This window comes from Coloeus monedula (assembly GCF_965178545.1).
Source record: "Coloeus monedula genome assembly, chromosome: 2".
Lineage (NCBI taxonomy): Eukaryota > Metazoa > Chordata > Aves > Passeriformes > Corvidae > Coloeus > Coloeus monedula.
The window spans coordinates 13,553,110-13,569,132 of record NC_138782.1 but is presented as its reverse complement, the minus strand read 5'-3'; the positions used below and the strand labels follow the sequence as shown (position 1 = coordinate 13,569,132).

Sequence of the window (16,023 nt, the reverse complement as noted above, 5' to 3'; positions counted from 1 at the left end):
GGGTCCCTGGGGTGCCAAGTCCCCAGGGAACGCTTCTCGTGGGTGCCTGTGGTGCGTTCCCCCTCTCTCACCGTGCGGGACCCCGGGAATGGCCTCGCCCCCTGAGCTGTCCTGGCACTGGTGGGAGCTGTGGAATAGCGGGGTTGTTCGGGATTCCAGGCGTGCGGAAGTGGCAGAGAGTGATGGGCCTGGGCGGGTGTTCAGGCTCCTGTTCTTGGGGCGCACGTGGCTGGGCGGGGGGAGGGAGGAACACGGGTGACACGGATGCAGAGGGCCACCCGGTGCTGGGAGTGCCCGTCGGGAGGAGCGCAGCTCCGGGGGGGACAGGGCGGCGGGGCGCGGTTCGGGGCTGGAGGCGCGGTTCGGGGCTGGAGGCGCGGTTCGGGGCTGCGGGGCGGGGTTCGGGGCTGGAGGCGCGGTTCGGGGCTGGGGGCGCGGTTCGGGGCTGGAGGCGCGGTTCGGGGCTGGAGGCGCGGTTCGGGGCTGCGGGGCGGTTCGGGGCTGGAGGCGCGGTTCGGGGCTGGGGGCGCGGTTCGGGGCTGGAGGCGCGGTTCGGGGCTGCGGGGCGGTTCGGGGCTGGAGGCGCGGTTCGGGGCTGGGGGCGCGGTTCGGGGCTGGAGGCGCGGTTCGGGGCTGGAGGCGCGGTTCGGGGCTGGAGGCGCGGTTCGGGGCTGGAGGCGCGGTTCGGGGCTGGAGGCGCGGTTCGGAGCGGCCGGGAAGAGGCGGGGCCGGGCGCGCTGCGCACGCGCGGGGCGCGGCGGGAGGCGGCGCGAGCCCGGCACGCGGCGGTCCCTGCGCGCCGCTGGCCGTGAGGAGGAGCGCGCGGCATGGCGGGCACCGCGCTGGACCCGCACCCGGCCCCGCACCGCCTGCGGCCGCCGCGGCGCGGCGCGACCCAGCGCGACCTCACCAGCGCCCACATCGAGTCCTTCAACTACGCCGTCAGCGAAGGCGTCTATCGCGCCGTGCAGGTGCGGGGAGCGGCGGGAGGCGCGGGGCCGGGCCCTCCCGCGTCCCCGCCGCGCTGACCCGGTGCCATTGCAGGATGTGCCCCCGGTGGAGTTCGCGCTGAAGGACACCCGGCTGGCGCTGGCGCTGGTTGGGGTGTCCATCGCCCCTCCCGCCGTGCCGGCCGGGACGGTGTGCCAGGAGAGGAGGGTGTTCCCGGCTGAGTGCCGCGGGCTCCGCAGCACCTACCGCGGCAGGATCACCGTAAGTGCCCGCGGCCCACCGCCCCGCACACGCGTGTCCCTGCCCCGGCTGAGCCCCGCTCACGCGTGTCCCCGTCCGGCGGGGCGGCCCCACGCCGCGGACCGCGGAGCCGGCCGAGCCCTGTGCTGTAGTTAAAGGCCGCTTCCCAGTTCGCCGGTCTCACGGGGGGTTCAGGGAGCGCTGCCCCGCGTGGGTTCTGGGGTGTTGGTGATGTGTGGCCTCACTGTTTTTCCCCACACATCAAGCTTGTCGTGGTTCCGGCCCCACTGCCCTTCTTTCCGTGTCACATTTCTCCCTGCAAGCAGCCAGCCAACTTGGAAGACCTTGGATGGAGACCCTTGTCATCCCAGGCAGCATCATCATCCAAATCTTGTTTCTGCAGGAATCCAGGTTCCAAAAGCAGCGTTGCTCCCATATAGAAGTCCAGAGCTATAAATCCCGCTTGTTCACAGGTTCATGGATTTTCTGAAGTGCTTTGAAATTTGCCTAGAGAGGAAGCATCCCCAGCAGATATTTTCCTTTGCACTGTGAAAAGATTGCACATTGCTATTTTCTATTAAAATTGTGTAGTTGCATCTGAGCTGATTGCTTACATCAGGCACCTGGTGCAAGGGAATGCTTGCTTGGAATTTCAGCTTTTTGCTCACTTGCTTTTTTCTGTTTGTTTGTTTGGTTATTAGTCTGAAGCTGCACACCTTACCGTGATAAAAGCCACTCTTAAGTGCAGTACCTTATCTGAAAATGAAAGTGGGGCTGTGCAGGTTGTTCATAGCTGTATTCCCAGTGGATCGTAGATTTGCCTGAGCTAGGGATGTTTTTATTTTTCTTACCTGAATTATTTCCCATCTCTTTTTTTCCCCCCACTGTTTGTCTTTAATTATTTTTGGAATGTTTGGAGCAGTTGGACAGAACAGTTTGCTGTGCCTTGTGCTGAGACAGGTTAACCTCTCCCATTCCCTGCCCATGCACAGCAGAAAACAGTGAGTAATCATTCCCTGTTTCCACCGTGCTGCTTTAGCTCCATATCCCTCCCTCAGTTTCATCCCTCAGTTCCTACTGGCCCAGGGTAAGAAGTGAGCCCCAGTCTGCTGAGCAGCTGTAGACCCTTAGTCATCACTTCAGGTGCAGATCAGACTGCAGCAGTCTCTGTGTAAGGATGCCCCGTGGATTTAAAGGGGCACAGTAGCATTTCCCTTCCCTTTTCCAGTAATTTCTAAGACTCAATTTACTCATTTTAGCTGTTGCCAGGTGTTGAACCCACGTTCTCGTATTGCAGTGCCGGTGTTTCTTTCCTGCAGGACAGCAGCTCTTTCAAAGCCCGTCATTCTGCATGTAAAGTTAGTTTGCTCCCGCAGTTTTCCTGCAGACCCACTGACAGAACTTCTTAACAAATTTTCTTTCTCAGTTTTCAGATCACTCATGAACGTGTTAAATGAAGAAACCTTAGGAAAGATTTTGTCAGGCCTGTGGTGTGGATGTCCTTTCAGTGGGCACTTGCTCTCTTCTTCTACTTTCAACTGTTACCTTCTGAGGTTTCCTTTCCTGTCCTGTGGCTGCCTTTTTTTATTTAGGCTGCTCTGTTGAAGGGTCTGAAAGGCAAAGGAGACCAAACCAACCTTGTTCACTCACCCAGCAGCTTCTTTACCTAGCCCTAGACTTGTGTGATATTCTGTAAGCCCATGTTGACTGTTTCCCAGAGTGTACTCTTTATGCATGTGTCTACTGGTTCTTCTTTTTATTATTGCTACCATTTTACACTGATAGAAATCTGCTCAACTGCTTGTGGTTATGGGAAAGGTACGGTTAATCTAGCAGGAAATATTAAAAGGGTAACTTAACTTGTTTCCTGTTCATGTTGTATCATTTTAGGCTGACATCAGCTGGTCAGTGAATGACATGCCACAAGGGACTATCAAACAGCCCCTAGGGCATATTCCAATCATGGTGAAGTCCAAATTGTGCAACCTCTATGGTTTTTCTCCACAAGACCTTATGCAGCATCATGAGGAGGAAGAGGTAACGGGGATTTTGTGGGTCAGGAAAGTCCATGTTTCACCTGAGCAGTCTGTCAGGTCATCTCCTCTTTTTGCAGGGCTTGGTCATTTATATTTTGTTTCAAGTTTTACTTCCCATTTTCTCTGAATGCACCCTGTTTATGGTGGCTCCATGAAGCAGCTTGAGAAGTTTGCAGCCGTGGCTGTTGTTGAATACAGAGATCTGTTTGGTGCCAATACCTACAGCTTTGGTATAGAACCTGTCAGCTGCTACCCAGCAACTGAGGGTGCTGTGAAGGGGACTCTGTGGAGAGAAAGATTTGGAGAACAGGGTTTGAAAGAGACATTTTCATTTCCTGTTGTCTTCTGCAGCTTTTTTTCCCCAGTAGCATGTTAGCTATCTATAATTGAATACAGAATTATTTAGTGCTGCATTTTGCACTCACTAAAAAAGAGAGAGCAAACTACAAAAGCAAATCAGAAAAGTAAGCTTGTATGTGACCAGAAAGAGATTTTTTGCTCTGAAGATCCCTCTGGTTTATAAACTCAAAATGAGAACTTCAGAACATTTATTTTAAAAAGTTAATGTCAATTACTCAAAGATGTTCCATTGACCACAAAGGTTTTTGGGGTATTTTTTCTTCCTTTAAATTGTGGAACATCACTTTCCTTGCACTCTGCTACATTTAGACTTCCTAAGTCCCTGGTAAGGAGTGCAGCCTTTCCAAAAGCAGTGCTGAACCATGTCTTGCTATTTCCCATTCAATGTTTGGTTTCCTTGGATAATACAGGCATTTTTTTCTTTTCTCCAAATGCTGGTTCTGAGTTTCTAAGCATATTAAAATGGTATTTATTCTCCTGCCAGGAAATGGGAGGCTACTTTATAATCAATGGCTTAGAAAAAGTAATCAGGATGCTGATTATGCCCAGGCGAAACTTTCCTCTTGCGATGACAAGACACAAGTGGAAAAACAGAGGCCCTGGTTTCACAGAGTATGGTAAGCTCAGCAGTTTCCTGCAGCATCCTGGTGACACCTGCTTGAGGACAAACAGGAGTCACCATCTGTAGCTGAATTTTGGTAGTTTGTTTTGTCACAGTTCTTGTTTAATGTTAATATTTTTTGCTGCATGTAAGCATGAAGGGTAAACACAGCATGATGGTACAAGCAAGAAGCAGGGGCTTGCCTTGTGGGAGCTGCCTGAGCTGCCCATGGGGAGCGAGGAGGTTTTATTCCAGGCCTTGCAGTACTTGTCACCTTTTGTTCTGTGGAAGGTGTAGCTAAAACCCCACCGTCAGTACAAGTCAGTGTAATCCCCTGAATTTGTTTCACTGATTTTGTCCATACTTCATGGTGGCAGATTTAATTTACATGAAGCAGAGTAAACTAGGTTCTTGGCTGCATCTTCCCTTTGTATACTCAGCAAAACCAGTTTAAAATTGAATTAAGCCAGAAAATGTTAAATAGCATTTTAAAGTCAGGTGTTGCCAGTTGCTGATTTGACTGGACATGGTGCTTGAGCACACACTGTAGTTCCACACTAGTTTATTTCAAGGCAGTGCCAGATTAGATAGTCCTTTTTTTGTTTTATTTTTCTTTGTCTTGCAGTGGATAGTGTGGAGCAGGACCAGGAAACACTGCTGCAGCACTGCCACCCAAACACAGAGATAGGAGCTCTGTTAGGAAGAGTACTCGTGTGTTGCTCTATCCTACAACCAGAGGTTACAAACAATAGTTGAGGCCTGGGTCTTTCCTTTCCTAAAAAACTTTCTGCATCTTCCAAGCCTCTCAGCAAGTGTGCTGGCTGTCCTGAGACACTGCCCTTTTTGGCTAGGAGCTGAGTTGAGCTGGTGTGTTTATTTGAAGTGGCACTGAAGCGAGCCATCTGCCTCATGTTCTCAGCCATCAACTGCCAAAGTTTCTCTCATTAATTGTCTCACACCTGCTTGGACACATCACAGTGGTGCAGCCACTTGGTTTTGTGCAGCTCATGCTGGTGTTGTGATTTTTGCAGGGGTGGTGATGCACTGTGTCAAGGATGAGCACACTGCAATAAATATGAACCTTCACTACTTGGAAAATGGCTGTGTCATGGTGAATTTCATTTTTCACAAAGAATTGTTCTTCCTCCCCTTGGGATTTGCTCTGAAGGTAAGCAGTGAATGCTTATGCTTTCTATACTAAATAATTACAGAAGTTTTGCAAAGCATTTTTATTTTAAGTAATGAGAAGAAGTTAATTCCACTTGAAGTATTTTCAGTCAGCTTTCCTGTTGGAGAAAGGACATCCAAACTGTGTAACACTGAAATGGAACACTCAGTCTGCAGCAGAGGAAGTGTCTGCAGGGACGAGATGAGGGGAAAGTCAAACTCTCGCGGTTTTGTGGGGTTTTGCTAATGAATGGTCTGGATGGAGATCATTACTGGGGTGTGAATATCCCCTGCATTACTCACTAAGCATTTCAACCCCACAGCATTTTCCAGTTTGTACTGTGGAAGGGCATTTCCAGAGCACTGAAAACCTAAATCGTGGGGTGCCTTAGTTCTTTAGCTGTATTTTATAGACAGATGTTGTTATGACCTTATTCTTCTGATCTGATACGCTTCTGTCTCTCAGGCATTAGTTAATTTCCCAGACTACCAGATTTTTGAAGAGTTGGTAAAAGGAAGGGAAGATGACTCCTTTTATGTGAACTGTGTTACTGAGATGATGAGAGCGGTGGTGGATGCCGGCTGCTTGACACAGCAAAACGTCCTGGAGTACCTGGGAAAGAGCTTCCGAGTGAAACTCAACCTGCCTGAGTGGTACAGCAATGAACAGGCTGCAGATTTCATTCTGAGGTCTGTATGTGGGTGTGATCCAGTGTCACTGTTGAATTTATAGGCTTATGTGAGAGTATTATGATGGAATGTATTTTAATGGATTGACACAAATACTCCCAAAACGGTTTCACAAGAGGGTGTCAGTATTTAGGTGGGATTTTTGTGATGTCAGTGATGAAGAACACAAAGTTTGAGGAAGAGAAAGTTAAAGCTGGCTCTGTGACTGCTTGAGGCACCATTTGTTGAACAGAAATACTGAAGTTTATTATCAGTTTCACACAGTCTGTCAACTCTGAATAACTTTTATCTTTTAAAATGGTGGAAAGTACATGCTTTAAAATAATCTTCTTCCATAAAATAAGTTAGAAAGCAATGGAAGAATTGGTGTTAAGGCTATCAGTGTGGCAGACATTCAACTAAAGAATTTATTTTTCTGGTAAAGTGGGTGTTTCCTTTTCCTCCAGCTTTAGGAATTAGGTGCTGTTTTCCTTTTTTGTTTGTGCTAGAGTGTTGCTCAGCCCACAGTTTTCCATACATGGCTTGATAGTAGTGGAGATTTGGAGTTTCTGTGGCAGGATACTGATAGAGTTAACAGAAATGTTTTGTAGTTTACTTCTACTTTCCCTGTTAGGATTTTTATCAAAAAAGAAAAAAGGTTTACAGTTATTTAGGAGAAACTTGAAGAACATGAAGCTAGCATGAAGAGATCATAGTAGTTGTCCTCCTTCTTTCTCTTACTTCAGCAATTGTATCTGCATTCACCTGACCAATAGAACTGAAAAGTTCTACCTGCTCTGTATGATGACCCAGAAGCTCTATGCTTTTGCCAAAGGGGAGTGCATGGAGGATAACCCAGACAGTCTCATGAATCACGAGGTGCTCACCCCAGGACAGCTTTTCCTTATGTTCTTAAAGGTAAGGTCATGGCTCCCGCATCTTTAAATTTCTTTACGGATCAGGAAGTTGGTAACACGCTTCTGACTTAAACAGCTAACTTCTAATCTATTCCAATTCAATTTATAGGAATACCTTATTTTAGGATGCTGGGAGGAGAGTAGTCCTGTTCAGAAGCTTGACTGTCCCATGAAATTCACTGTGGAATAGTAGTTCTCATCCCCAAATAAGATACTTTCCTGAGTTATTACATAATTCTTTAATCTTTCTTTTCCCCTTTAGCCAAAATTTTCTTTAGCATTGTTTTGTTGAAAGACTGTCGTAAACTCTCTACTATGTGAGTGGTTTGAATGTGAATTTGGGGAAGCATTTTAGTGCTGTGTAGAACAGCTACCAGGAACCAGAAAAAGTTGCTTTCCTGCCTCGCCTGTCAGATCAGCAGGAGAGTGAGTTAGCTATCCCTTTCTTTGAATTCTAAGATCCTAAATAGTCTAAAGCATACAGTAGACACAGTGTATACAGAGTTATCCTTGTGGTCAGCTTATAGGTGCAGTTTCTGCTTTGGGTTTTGTTTGTGCTTTATGAAATTCTGTTATTGGACTTCATTTGCCAGACTCATCACCACTCTGGATGGAAGTGGTTGCCGAGCTGCTGGGTGGGTGTTTTCCTTGCAGTTCTGTGTTGACATGTTACCATCAGCATCTTGATAGAATGAAGTCAGTGTTGGAAATAAAACTGGAGAACTGTCAGTTCCTGAAAAGTTGTGCATCCTGCTAATTTCAGAAGAGTTCTGTAGCATGTGCAACTGATGTGCTAGATTAGAACTGAAGTTCTAATCTGAGCCTTTCCTTTCCTGTTTTAATTTTAAATCTCTCACTTTTAAACCGTAGGAGAGGCTTGAAACCTGGCTGCAGTCTGTTAGGTTTGTGTTGGAGAAAAGAGCAGAAAAGGCAGATATCAGCCTAAATACAGACAGCCTGGTGAAGGCATTCAGTCTGGCCCCAGACTTCACCAAGCCATTTGAGTATCTGCTTGCAACCGGTAACCTGCGGTCTAAAACAGGTAAATCTGCAGGCTTAAGATGCCTTTTTTCTTTCTTTTTCCTGTGAAACAGAATGAGGATCAACATAAAACTCAGCTCCTTTTATAAAACTGAAAACAACTGCTTGCAGGCAGACACTGCACACTGTAACTGAATTACTAAAAGGGGTTTGAAGAAGGGGGTGGTTGAGGAAAAAGATGAGATTCCTCCACAGGCATAGGCATTGTGCATGGTATAGAACAGGTTAGTTATGAAAGCAAAGCCTCTACCCAGATAAACAGTTGAAATGAAATTTAGCATTGTCCAAAACAGCAACTGTATTTTGATTTGTTTTCTCAAAGCTTACTTCTTCTTAGAAGGTACAATGTAAGACAGAGAAGGGGCATTTTTTAATCCGAACTGCCCCATTAGTCGTGTGAGCTTAAATGGAGAGAAACTGCTTTGCTGATGTATATTCAGATTTATCTGATGCTTCCCTAAAATGTCTGGTCTGGCAGCGTTGTAATGGAGTGCCCACTAGAAAATGAAATTAGATTAAAAACCTACAGAATTTTGGTAAAACATACCAGCAGCAAATTCCAAGTTGATTCACTGGCAGTTACTTCCCGTTGTTTGTAAAAGGAACAGCTTAGAATTTAAAGTCTCTAGGTCTCTTACAGGTCACTGAGTTGCCTGTGCGCATGCACCTCCCTTGTTGGGATGCAGTGTGAGCATCTTTAGGGCTTGTCAGTGAAGAGTAAGAAACTGTCTTCTAACATCATCCTGTATTTGTTAAAGCTGGATGAGGTCCTGACATAAATCTCACCTTTGTTCCCTAGGGCTGGGCATGTTGCAGGACAGTGGTCTCTGTGTGGTGGGGGACAAGCTGAATTTCATCCGCTACCTCTCCCACTTCCGCTGCATACACAGAGGGGCAGCGTTTTCCCAGATGAGAACCACGACTGTCCGCAAGCTGCTGCCCGAATCCTGGGGCTTCCTGTGCCCTGTGGACACGCCGGACGGAGAGCCCTGTGGGCTGATGAACCACATGACAGCTCTGTGTGAAATTGTGACAGAGATGGTGCCCGTGACAGACATTCCACCCTTGTTATGTTCCCTGGGTATGTTTCAGTGGCCTGGTGGTTTAGTGAAGTGTTCTCCTTCCTTACCTCCCTGCCCTGCAGCCCCATGTCTGGGAAAGGTTCTCCACACAGCATTACAGCACACTGTTCATTTGAGAAAGTGAAATCAAGTTTGACCTGTACTTACTGTGCTTCTGCCTAGTGATAAATAGCACACTGCTTGTACAGGCACATCAGTCAGCCTTTTGGGGACTGCAGAATTCAATGTCAGCATCTCTCAGCTGTGTGCTGTAGAGTGAGGATGTTCACTGAAGCATGAGGAATTGCGCAGCACAAACTCTGAGAAACTGGACTAAGCAGTAACTTTGTAATGACTTGGATTGCACTGCAGTTCGCTTGTGATTACCCCAACAATGAGAATCCTTATTTCAGTCAGAAAAATGGGGAGGGCAATGACATTCTAAGTTGTAAATGTTTTTTATTTCCTGTTGAACTATCTATGACTTTGCCAAGAATTTTTTGATGTCTCAGAAAGTTCCTTGGTGTGAACTGAGCAGAAATAACTTCCGCGTTTTGTTTGCTTTTTTTGCCTGTTCCTTCCATCAACCCCCTCTTCCCACAGGTGTCACCCCCATTGATGCAGCTCCAAGCCAGCCTTACTCAGAGTGCTACAGAGTTGTGTTGGATGGCTCCATGGTGGGCTGGGTAGAGCGGGAGTTGGCTCCTGAGATTGCGCAAACCCTCCGCCATTTCAAGGTTTGTTGTCTTGTTTGAAATTGTTTCTTAGCTAAACATCCTCAACATGCAGCGGTCAAAAGTAGGCATGTTTGGAACTTCTTAGGCTTACATTTATTCTGGTTATTTTTTTTAGTCTGACTCAATAAGTTATCTTTGGCTGTATACTGGTATTGGAGTGTGCTTTTCTCTTTGTTTTTTTTTTTTTATCCATATGTTTCACATGTTGGTTTATGAAGTTATAATTTTTGAAGGAACATTTTCTTGGAAAAGGTAAGATAAGACGTACTCTGTCTTTTTTTTGGTGGAGGTTTTTCTAAAAGTATTTCTAAGATCTTTCCTCTGTGGCTTTTTATTGGTGGCTACACTTGTGGTTGACATTTTCATGGTGTGACCAGGTGGATGTAGTTTAGTTAAACTTCGTTTGTGTTTCTAGATTGTTATTTCTTTGCACCAACAGATAACACAAGAGAAGAGATTTCCTGCACGGGCAGAAGTGGTCCTTATCCCAATGACAGGGAAACCCAGCCTGTATCCGGGGTTGTTCATTTTCACTAACCCTTGCCGGATGGTGCGGCCTGTCAGAAACCTGTCCTATGGAAGGAATGAATGGATTGGGACTCTGGAACAGGTGGGGTTTGCATATTTCCTTGTTACAGAGGTACCTGGCCTCACAAATGGGTTTGGAAAATGTTTGTGAAAGGAGCTGAGGATGGGGCATAGGGAGCTTGTGTTGAAGAGCTGGAATAGGTGACAAAAGGGGGTTTTTCACTCCTGCAAACTGATTTCTGGTAAACGTCTTAGCTGGGCAGCAGAGATCTTTTTGACATCTTGAAATCTGCTCTCAGTATTAACTTTGTGAAGATTGGAGGCCAAGGATTGCTGTGTTGTGCCTACTGTGTCATCTTGTGTTACCTCATGTTCGCCAAATGGCTCCTGGGCAGCCAAGCAGTGGAATGCTGCAGGGAGCTCATCCACTTGCAGCTATTAAAGTGGGAGACAGAAAGGAGGACACATTACTGCAGTTCTGTATTTCAGGCTTTCTTTCCTTGCAGCTAATCTGTGAGAGGTGGTTTACCAGCTGTCTGATTTGCCCTGCTAATACACTAAGGTGCAGACAACAACCACAGCTAAAACTGTTAAACTGGACAGAAGGCCATCGGAGACAGCTTTGTTTTGTTTCCTTCCCTTTAAAAGAAAGAAGTGAACAGGCATTATCCAATTTGATGTTTGCAGATCTTCATGAACGTGGCCACGCTGGAGTCAGAGGTGGTGCCTGGAGTGACCACTCACCAGGAACTCTTCCCTCACAGCATTTTGAGCGTGGTGGCCAATCTCATTCCCTTCTCCGACCACAACCAAAGCCCACGGAACATGTACCAGTGCCAGATGGGTAAGTGCTGTAGTACCCAATGCTGCAAGTCCCTGGGCAAGGGGATTAACACCTCATTAACATCTCTAGTATATTGAATTTCTGACAGTATTATCAGAAAGATATCCTTAAAACAATACCTCTTTCTCATACTTTTCTGCAAGTAGCAAAATGAATATGTTCAAAACTCAATTTCCTTGCCAGGATATCGATGCTGCAGAAGCAAATGCTTTTTGGCCTGGAAATATGTAACATGTGCCTCCCTATGGGAGATGCTGGGGAGAAGACATACATATCCCCCCAAAAAAACAAAACCAAAACAAAAAGCCACAAACAAAAAAAATCTCCAAGTAAGCAAAACCAGAAACACCACACCAACCTTATTGGGGATTTTGAAATTGCAGGAAAGAAAACAAAGCTGCAGAAAACAAAGCAAAATTAGGTGTAGTCCTTATGAAATGCTGTGAAAGGAATTGAGTATTGTGGTTCATAGAAAAATTATAGCCTGTCTTAGAGCAATTATTAAATTCCAAGGAGTTTAAGATTGATAATCCCTCTAAATTTGTAAGTATTTCCAGCTTTTTTCTTAATGAGATACATGGAGGAATAAATCCAAGTTTCCCTCCTTCCCTCCAGGAAAGCAGACCATGGGGTTTCCAGTTTACAACTACAAGGATCGCTCGGATAACAAGCTGTACCACCTGCACACCCCCCAGAGCCCTCTGGTGAGGCCCAGCATGTATGACTATTATGGGATGGACAGCTATCCTGTTGGCACCAACTCCATCGTGGCTGTCATCTCCTACAGTGGCTATGACATGGAAGATGCAATGGTAAGCCACCAGAAGGGAAAAGTCCTGCTATCATGTGAAGGAATTTGAGTGGGGCACTGGGAGTAAGGGTGGTACCCAGCTGAGGAGACCCCACTTTCTGCCTCTGCTGGTCCTCACACTTTTTGGGCAGATTCAGCAGCACAGTGGTTAAATGTTGTTACAGCAGGCAATGCTGGAGGTACTGGGAGTAGAGCAGAGCTTCCTTTTGTCCAAGGCAGTGGCCTTGCAGCTTTGAAGAACACTGGGCTTACAGGAACCTTGAGCTGTTTGGAGCCATGACCTACTGGGAGGCTTCAAAAAGACAATTTGATTTGATGCTTACCTTTGTAAATGTTTTCTTTTTTGAAGTTATTAGCAAGTCTTTAACAGGCTTTTGTTTCTCCTTTTCAGATTGTAAATAAATCTTCCTGGCAGAGAGGGTTTGCTTATGGAAGTGTTATCAAGGTGGAGAGCATTGACCTTTCCCTTAAAGCCAGCAGGGCAGGCGATAATTTAGTATTTGGCATCAGGCCTAGTGATCCAAACGTTGGGGAGAAGCTGGATGCTGATGGACTGCCTTTTGTTGGGTCTATCCTGCAGCCTGGGGACCCCTTCTACAGCTTCATGAACCTCAGCACAGGGGAGACCTTCACTGTGTACTATCCGTAAGTAAAGCTGGCTGCTCCTGGCTCTGCTCACCCCGTGGGGAGAGCAGTTGGCCCTTTTCCTGCACATGTTCCCTTTTCCTATCATGTAATACTGTCCATGGCTTGACAGAGAGCATGAAGTTCATGCTGTAGATGACTCCCAGGCATGTATCACATCTTCTCTAAGCCGGTGTGTGCTGCAGAGCTGGCTTATCCCAGGAGGAATTTTTTTTTTTTTGTGATTGCCTGTGCTGGTTGCATGTGGACACAATAACAGTTAAGCTTGCAGCAGATGCCTGGCACATGGACTATCAGGCTGAGGGCTCATTTGGAGAAGGAGCACACACCTGAGCAAGGCGCTTGTTAGCGAAGTTTGTCTTTGCCTTCCCTGTCTGCTCTCAACTTCCCTCTCTACTAAAGAACTGAAGAGGATTCTTTATTTTGGGATCCCATCAGTATGGTGTGAATTTATTGGTGGTAGGAAAAGGGGCTGCTGCCTTAACACAAAGGAAATGGCAGTGGGATGCAGTTTGTCAGATAGAAAGTGTGATACAGATGAACCAGGTTGAAATGATCTTATTTTTAAGTCATGGGTGGCACATTAGCTGATCACCTGAAAGTGGCAGCTGAATAGCAGTTACAAGATGGGTCTGTACTTCTTTGCCCAAATCATAGTCTGAATTCCCTCACTACTGAGTAGTACTTTGAAGAATGGTGTTTCTCAGCTGTCCCAAGACACTTTATAAGTGGTTTAGGTTTTTTGCTTCATTTTCCTTTTGAAACTAAAAATTATTAGCACACCTGACACCTTTGCTGTGATTGTCCGCCTACACAGGAGTAAGGAAGTGGGCATTGTGGACAACGTTAGAGTGTGCAGCAACGACCGTGGCACCGGGAAGTTCAAGAAGGTTTGCATCACTGTGAGGGTGCCCCGAAATCCCACTGTTGGAGACAAATTTGCCAGCCGTCACGGACAGAAAGGTATCCTGAGCCAGCTCTGGCCTGTCGAGGACATGCCCTTCACAGAGAACGGGATGGTTCCAGACATCCTCTTCAACCCGCACGGCTTTCCCTCCCGTATGACCATTGGGATGTTAATCGAGAGCATGGCAGGGAAGTCAGCAGCCCTGCACGGGGTCTCCTATGATGCCACTCCCTTCACCTTCACAGAGAAGAAGTCTGCTCTGAAGTACTTCGGTGAGACTTTAGTGAGCGCAGGCTACAACTTCTTTGGGACGGAGAAGATGTACAGCGGCATCAGCGGGGTGGAGCTGGAGGCAGAGATCTTTGTGGGGGTGGTGTACTACCAGCGCCTGCGCCACATGGTCTCCGACAAGTTCCAGGTGAGGACCACGGGGCCCCGAGATGCTGTCACCAACCAGCCTGTCAAGGGGAGGAATGTGGAAGGTGGGATCCGCTTTGGCGAGATGGAGCGGGATGCTCTGCTGGCCCACGGCACATCCTTCCTGCTGCAGGACCGCCTGTTCAACTGCTCCGATGGCTCTGTAGCCTACGTGTGCACAAGCTGCGGAAGCATGATGTCCCCTGTGCTGGAGAAACTGTCCCACTCCTCCATGACCAGCAGCAGGAGATACTCCTGCTCCATCTGCAGTGAGGTGGATGCCATCGAGGTTGTCCCTGTGCCCCATGTCTTCCGCTACTTTGTGGCTGAGCTGGCAGCCATGAACATAAAAACAAAGCTCAGCGTGGAGTAGCTTGGTCCTTGGCATGGTGATGCTTGGAGGGAGGAGGCACATACCAAGTCTTGTCCTTGTCCTCGAGTTTCAGGTGTTAAGTCAGTTCTCAGGTTCTTTAAAAGAATTCAAGATTAATTTGATGTTTGTATTGCCAACAGCGTGGTTGCCAAGCTGTAGGGCAAGGAAAAATGGCTCTGTTGAACTTTGTTTGGACTTCCTAAAGGATCACCAGCTATTGAGATGTGTATGAAAATCGGGTAATATTGCTGCTCTGACCAAGCTCCTGGGTTGAGAGTGATGGGGTTCTTTGAGTGCTGGCTGAAACTGCAGGGATGAAGAGGTCATAAAACAGCATGAGGTGAATGCTGGAAATCACAAAAAGATAACATTTTTTTTTGTTTGAAAAACGTATACCTTAATGATGGGTTTGTGTTAAAGTTATTGTACATGTTCTGGGGTTTTTTTTTTCAATACATGTGCCTTGAGTCATAAAGAAGGTGGCACAAAGTTCTGCCTGAAGCAGCAGCCTTGACTGCAAGTAACCAAAGTTGCCTGCCAGGTGTGTCCTGGAAGTGTTCAGTGTCACCAAGCCGAGCAGTGTTGGGGTTTGGGGGTTGTGTTGGTTGTTTGGCTGAGGAAGAATAAAGCAGAGGCATTTCCAGCCTGGCTCATGCATGTGCAGCATGGATACTGTGGGACTGGAGTTCGTCCTCCCCCTGAGTCCCCAGCAGCTGCTGCCCCGCTCAGAGCCAGCCCTCTCCAGACGTCCTCCGTTCCCCTCTGCCCACCGCAGCCAGCGCGGGGGCAGAGCGTGTGCCCCGGGCGCAGCCGTACCCTGCGGCTCCAGAGTTCTTTCGTAGTTTCTTCTTCACGTGCCGGCAGCGCCGTGCTGGGCCGGGGGCTGCGCCCGGGGCTCGGCGGGCGGGAGGCCGTGGGGGTGTCCCCGGGGGCCCCGGCAGTTCCCGCACCGGCCGCAGCACCCCCGGCGCCGGGACTCGCTCCGTGGCGCGGCCGGGAAGGAGCAGCGGCCCCGGCGGGGCGGAGCGGGGCCGTACCACCGGCGGGGGAGCGCCGCGCCAGCTCCAGCCCCGCAGCCCCGGCGGTGGGCGGTGCAGGTGGAGCTGCGGGTGGGGACTGAGCCCTTGGCAGCTCCACACGCTGCAGCCGCCATGGAGCTGCTCCCGGTGCTGCTGGCTGCTGCTCTGCTCCCGCTCCTGCCCCGTGAGTATCCCCGGGACCGCCCTAGGAGGTGGAAAGGTCGGGTGCCGTCCAGGCTGGAGGCGAAGGCTGAGCACTGCCGAGCTGGCAGCCGTGCTGGGTGGGATGTGTGAGGGATGCAGTGCCCCTAAACCCTGTCTCCCTCAGCTGGCAGGGCAGCTGTGCCGCTGCCTACCCTGACCCGGCCGCTGAGCATGGTACTGGCTGGGCAGCGCCGGCAGCTGGTGGTGTGTGTGGTGAGCGACCTGGCCCCCAGCTCTGGCCACGGTGTCTGGATCTCCGGTGGGAATGGTAGCGTCCTGCAGTCCTTTGCCTATGGGGCCTCCCAGGAGGATGGTGGCACCGTCTGCTCCGTCTCCCTCCTTTCCAGTGACAGTGACCCCCCACGCGAGAGGGAACTTGCCTGCCATGTGGGGGCCAACAGGACCTCCCCATCCCACAGCTCCAGCCCCATCCGCATCACGGGTATGAATGACCCTGCTGCCACCCCCTCTGCCTGACTTGGCCACTGCTGCCCA

The 16,023-nt window shown here is 48.7% G+C and overlaps 1 protein-coding gene across 1 annotated transcript; it reads left to right on the top strand.

Annotated features, from left to right (window-relative positions):
• Positions 1 to 811: 811 nt before the first annotated feature.
• POLR1B (RNA polymerase I subunit B) lies at positions 812 to 14,819 on the top strand. Its single transcript, XM_082299337.1, has 15 exons — positions 812 to 971; positions 1,045 to 1,212; positions 3,082 to 3,228; positions 4,072 to 4,204; positions 5,220 to 5,356; positions 5,822 to 6,045; positions 6,771 to 6,942; positions 7,812 to 7,983; positions 8,782 to 9,063; positions 9,647 to 9,780; positions 10,220 to 10,390; positions 10,996 to 11,152; positions 11,768 to 11,964; positions 12,355 to 12,608; positions 13,426 to 14,819. The coding sequence occupies exons 1-15, from the start codon at positions 828 to 830 to the stop codon at positions 14,303 to 14,305; spliced, it is 3,372 nt and encodes a 1,123-aa protein (XP_082155463.1). The 5' UTR covers positions 812 to 827; the 3' UTR covers positions 14,306 to 14,819.
• The last annotated feature ends 1,204 nt before the right edge of the window (positions 14,820 to 16,023 follow it).

Bases quoted from the DNA above. Each gene is read 5' to 3' on its own strand.
- POLR1B (XM_082299337.1), top strand. From the start codon at position 828: ATGGCGGGCACCGCGCTGGACCCGCACCCGGCCCCGCACCGCCTGCGG. The intron at 972-1,044 runs GTGCGGGGAGCG...GTGCCATTGCAG, and splicing joins GCGTCTATCGCGCCGTGCAG to GATGTGCCCCCGGTGGAGTT. The intron at 1,213-3,081 runs GTAAGTGCCCGC...GTATCATTTTAG, and splicing joins CCTACCGCGGCAGGATCACC to GCTGACATCAGCTGGTCAGT.